The sequence below is a fragment of the Nematolebias whitei genome, chromosome 4 (assembly GCF_014905685.2).
Source record: "Nematolebias whitei isolate Nwh7 chromosome 4, NemWhi1, whole genome shotgun sequence".
In the NCBI taxonomy this organism is placed as follows: Eukaryota; Metazoa; Chordata; class Actinopteri; order Cyprinodontiformes; family Rivulidae; genus Nematolebias; species Nematolebias whitei.
In genome coordinates this window covers 24,814,078-24,819,530 of record NC_056501.1, presented here as the reverse complement: position 1 = coordinate 24,819,530, position 5,453 = coordinate 24,814,078, and the positions used below count along the sequence as shown (strand labels likewise).

Sequence of the window (5,453 nt, the reverse complement as noted above, 5' to 3'; positions counted from 1 at the left end):
ATGTTAGCAGGAATTATTTTGTCTCATATGTGTAAACACACACACCCACAAACACACACACATGAAACTCACTGGCCCTTCCCAGGCAGGAGTGAGACCGAGGCATTGTTGTGTGTCACAAAGAGACTTGTTTCATTCATAGTTCCAGCTCAAATCTCTGCAACATAGTCCTAGGATCTCTCAAAGTACATGTAGTCCCTTTGTTCTCAGATATAAAATTTTTGTTCAGTGATATTTACTCTAAAACAGCTTTTTTTTAATTTTGTCATAAAACTATGTGCTTTTATACATAAGTAGGAAAAATAGTGTTGTTTGTACATTAGTGTCTTGTCACGCATAATGTACAGAATTAGTCTGATATAAAAGTACACCATTATTAACGTATTAGTTCTTAACTTCTGCACAGGTTACAAAGTACATTAAGTAAAATGTTTGCTTATCTAAGTAAATAAAAAAAGGGTGACAAATGTCTTACCTGTGGAAGCTGCTCAGACTGATGAACTGTTGAGTTGTGCTCCAGCCAGGGAAGAAAGTTTGTTATAAATAAGACTTTGTGTTGTGTAGGAGGAGCTGATGAAAATTCCCCCACTCTTCCAGCTCAATCACTGTACTGAGAGGTGACATCACATCTTACTACTTTTCACAAATGGTGCACTTTCCTCCTCCTCCCTCAACATATTGATGATGCTGCTGGTCACACCAAAGATAATGACTTCAACGGAAATTCTTCATTTTGACAAAGACATACCTGCCCTTCCCTTTCCCTTAAGTGAGGTATTTGTGGCCCCCGTGAGTCCTGGACTATATAAGGCAGGTGGATTCTCAGTCAGAAAAGCACCAGCATCCTTCAGAGTAAAACTGCTGCATCGAAGAAGGTTGTTTTGACAGAAACATCAGGTTGACACCATGCTCTCCGTGCTACAGGTTACTTTTACACTTCTACCTTAACTTTTATGGACTGTAATAAATCTTGAGTGTGAGATAAATTGTAATATACTCTTAAATGGCTGGACGTATTACAATCTAATTAAATATTTAGTTTTTTTAAGTCTTTCTTTGCTAAAAATGTAAATTATATACATTTCTGTTCAGTTTTCTTGAGTAGAGAAGAATTTTGAAAGCTCTTTTTAAAAGTTGAGAGGCTGAGCCACACCTGTTTTAGCTCTCCTACAATAGCTCTTTGAGAAAAGAAACCTGGGCTTGGAAACTATCATTAGAGTTTGACCAAGAAAACGCCTGCCATGGAAATCAGCAGGCCAAGACAAACTTGGGATGTGTCTTTATAGGTACTAATGAACATATTCTGATCCGTTTGTCCCACAGAAAACCATTAAACCTGTGCAGGCTGTCAGAGGACTGCATAAATCTGCACTGGACGGTAAATAGATAGCTCATCTTTGTCTAAAACACCAACAATTTGTTTAGTTTTTTACATGATCTGACTATAATAAAATCTGCTTTATCATTTTATTCCTGCAGTCCTGAAACATCCAGCCCCTGAGGACACGGTCACAGCCAGTTTTGGGAAGTTCATCAGTGAAATACAGTCTCAGCATATGTCTCCTGTAGCTCTCCACCGCAGTAAAAGGATGATGCTGGACAGCATTGGGGTCGGACTCATTGGAAGCACGACAGATGTGTTTGAACTGGCCCTTCAGCACTGCCAGGTGAATTAAAATGAAAGGAGAGGGGATGAAAACAACATTTTATGAGTGCCTGATGCAAGGCCAGCTGAAAGTCTGACCTTATATAAACAGAGGTCTTTGCAAATGTTGACTGTGGACATATGAGATGAAAAGGGGGAAAAGGATCTCTGGTTATTAAAAAGTCTTTACTATGTGTTTCATGTCCTTTTAGTACATGTACGCTCCTGATCACATCAGCTCTGTGTACGGACGCAGAGGCATCAGGCTCTCTCCAACTCTGGCAGCTTTCGTCAATGGAGTGGCGGTGAGTAATAAAAAAGTGGAAAAGACTTTACACGACTCAGTGGCTGTTTCTGCAACAGCATGGTCTTTAAATTACTTCCATCCATCCATTTTCTTTACCCGCTTGTTCCTTTTTGGGTCACGGGGGTCGCCGGTGCCCATGTCCAGCAATCACTGTGCGAGGGGCGGGGTACACCCTGGACGGGTCACAAGTCCCTCACAGGGACACATAGAGACAAACGAGACAAACAACCATTCACTCTCTCACTCACACCTAGGGACAATTTAGAGTTACCAATCAGCCTAACATGCATGTTTTTGGTCTGTGGGAGGAAACAGGAGTACCCGGAGAAAACCCACGCATGCACGGAGAGAACATACAAACTCCACCCAGAAAGGCCCCTGGACTGGGGTTTGAACCAGGGACCTGCTCGCTGAGAGGCAGCAGCTCTACCAGTTGCGCCACCGTGCTGCCCTTTAAATTACTTGTGATGTAAAAATGAAAAGAGCTCAGAAGGACTGTGTGGGGGGAGGGGGAGGCCATTTCCAAAGAAGCTAAATTTCTCATCCTGCAGTTTCCTATGAAGGCTGAGGGAATGAAAGTGTTTTTTCTCTTTTTAAAACTTGCCAAGACATGAGGAAAAAAGAGTCAGTGTAGGAACACCTGGGTGGAGAAGTGAACTGGACCATTTAGAGCTGGCACAAACAGAGCCACTGCAAACAAATTACCATCCTAACTGCTTTCAGTTTTACTGTGACGATGATTAAAATATGTTGTTTTCTAGACACATTCCATGGACTTTGATGATACGTGGCACCCAGCCACTCATCCTTCAGGAGCCGTCCTTCCTGCCGTGTTAGCTCTCAGTGACATGATGCCAGCTAACAGTAAACCAAGTGGCCTGGACTTCTTACTGGCCTTCAATGTCGGCATCGAGATCCAGGGTCGTCTAATGAGGTTCTCTAATGAGGCGCACAACATCCCCAAGAGGTCAGTGCTGGGGCAAGAGTCAAATTTGGTTCTTTGACTGTGCTGATCTCAGCACTGCGGTGAAGTCTGTAATGCCTTAATGCTGTCAGTGAGCTGTGGATAGAATGTAATCGTGAAATCTTAGGAACAGCAGAGGCTCCGTGGTAGCTTTAGCACAGTTTGGAAAATTCCACAACACACTCCAATGGTGAGCATTTTGAAAACTTAAATAACCCTCATTTGAGTTTGTCCACTTATCAAAAAATATATAAAATAAACAAACTTAAATTAAAACAAAAAATGGCATCCTTGAGAGCCACAGCAAAGAAAAGTCATTTGGACAAAGAGCTTTTCAGGCAGATGTTGTTATAATCATGATGACGCAGTCCACTTTTTTTTGTCACCAGAGTAAATAAATTCTAACTAAAGTGTCTCTGTGTTTGTTTGGTTAGGTTCCACCCCCCCACCGTGGTGGGTCCTATGGGAAGTGCAGCAGCTTGTGCTCGCCTCTTGTCCTTGGATCCGTCTCAGTGCAGTCATGCCCTGGCTATAGCTGCTTCTCTAGCTGGAGCTCCGATGGCGAACGCTGCCACTCAGTCCAAACCCCTTCATATTGGCAACGCTTCCCGTTTGGGGCTGGAAGCTGCTCTGCTGGCCTCCCGAGGCCTAGAGGCCAGTCCTCTGGTCTTGGATGCTGTAGCAGGAGTGGCGGGCTTTAATGCATTTTATGAAGATTATGTCCCACAAGCTTTACAACTGACCAGTGATGATGGTCATGTGTTCCTCCTAGAGGAGCAGGACATGGGTTTTAAGCGCTTCCCTGCCCATCTGGGGATGCACTGGGTGGCAGATGCTGCAGCTTCGGTCCACAAGCTTCTTGTTGGAGTTGACCCAGGAAAGGTCTCCCCTGATCAGGTCCAGGACATCCTGCTCAGAGTCCCTCTGTCTAAATACATCAACAGGCCTTTTCCAGAGTCGGAGCACGAGGCACGCCACTCCTTCCAGTTTAATGCCTGTAGCGCTCTCCTGGACGGTGAGGTGACCGTTCAGTCCTTCAGCCCAGCTGCCATGAGGCGCCCCGAGCTGCACGCCCTGCTGAGCCGCGTCCGCCTGGAGCATCCTCAGGACAACCCTGCTAACTTCAACCGTATGTACGCTGAAGTCCAGGTCAATCTAGCTGGAGGAGACATTCTAAAGGGGCGCTGTGACACCTTCTATGGTCACTGGCGAAACCCACTGACCATTGAGAGCCTGAGGAAGAAGTTCAGAAACAATGCAGGTGTGGTGCTTCCACCAGAGAAGGTTGAGCGTCTGATTGAAGCAGTGGATGATCTGGACACACTGGACGACTGCAGCACTCTTCTCTCACAACTGCAGTAAAAATTTACAGATACACAACATAACAAAATATACTGTAAATAGAACCATAAATAGCATTAGTATATGAGATGTTTGATTCAAGGAAGCTGCTAAACTCAATCTTTAGGTATTTCTTTTCATATGCTGTTTGCTTTATCAAGCCAGACCATCATGCCTGATGCTCACTGTACAAAATTAACATTTAGATTTTTAGTTTTACTTGTAAATAAATTTATATTATACATTTAAAATGTAGTCAAACACTGGAAATTGAACAAACAAGTTTTTTTGTTTGTTTGTTTGTTTATTTTTTTACTGAGCACCTTCAGATATTGTTATACTGTATAGAAAATCCAATATATATTGTAAAATATTGCATTATGTATTTTTACCTGAGTTTACCATTATGGTTGTGTTTATAGTACTGTAATGGCTAAATGTCTACCTTTGTCTTCTTGTGTTATTGTCTTAATAAAATGAGTAAAAATCATTTATGGAGATGTTTCATTTGTAAAAAACATTTACATGTTGTTTTCATTTGATCAGATTATTTATGTACAGTTTTTCATGTCCATCCATCCATTCATCCATTATCTTTACCCGCTTATTCCATTTTGGGTCACGGGGGTCGCTGGTGCCCATGTCCAGCAATCACTGTGCGAGGGGCGGGGTACACCCTGGACAAGTCACAAGTCCATCACAGGGACACATAGAGACAAACGAGACAAACAACCATTCACTCTCTCACTCACACCTAAGGACAATTTAGAGTTAACAATCAGTCTAACATGCATGTTTTTGGTTTGTGGGAGGAAACCGGAGTACCCAGAGTAAACCCACACATGCACGAAGAGAACATGCAAACTCCACTGAGAAAGGCCCCCAGACTGGGATTTGAACCAGGGTAACCTGCTCACTGATAGACATCATCTCTACCAGTTGCGCCACTGTGCAGCCCTATTTTGGTATCAGATTATTATTATTTTTTTATTTAAACAACACGTATTGTTAATCAGTGTTTAGAATAAAAAATAAATGTTTGAGAAGACACTTTTGCAGACAACCAACTAGAGGACGCCAGGGGGAAAAGAACTGCTAGGGTGGTGACGTCACCAGGTGGTGCTTAGCTTTGCTTAGTTTAGCTCAGCTTCAAGTATGTCATCATTCTCCTGTACACATTTTGTGCTGTGGAAATT

At 42.9% G+C, this 5,453-nt stretch overlaps 1 protein-coding gene across 1 annotated transcript; it reads left to right on the top strand.

Moving 5' to 3' along the window:
* The first annotated feature begins 891 nt into the window (after window positions 1–891).
* irg1l (immunoresponsive gene 1, like) lies at window positions 892–4,278 on the top strand. Its single transcript, XM_037675351.1, has 6 exons — window positions 892–924; window positions 1,324–1,378; window positions 1,480–1,667; window positions 1,858–1,950; window positions 2,714–2,919; window positions 3,351–4,278. Exons 1-6 carry the CDS (start codon window positions 907–909, stop codon window positions 4,276–4,278), a joined length of 1,488 nt encoding a protein of 495 aa, XP_037531279.1. The 5' UTR covers window positions 892–906.
* Window positions 4,279–5,453: the final 1,175 nt, after the last annotated feature.

Excerpts from the sequence above, each read along its gene's own strand:
- irg1l (XM_037675351.1), top strand. Across the intron at positions 1,379-1,479 it reads GCATAAATCTGCACTGGACG|TCCTGAAACATCCAGCCCCT; the intron begins GTAAATAGATAG and ends TTATTCCTGCAG. Across the intron at positions 2,920-3,350 it reads GCGCACAACATCCCCAAGAG|GTTCCACCCCCCCACCGTGG; the intron begins GTCAGTGCTGGG and ends TTGTTTGGTTAG.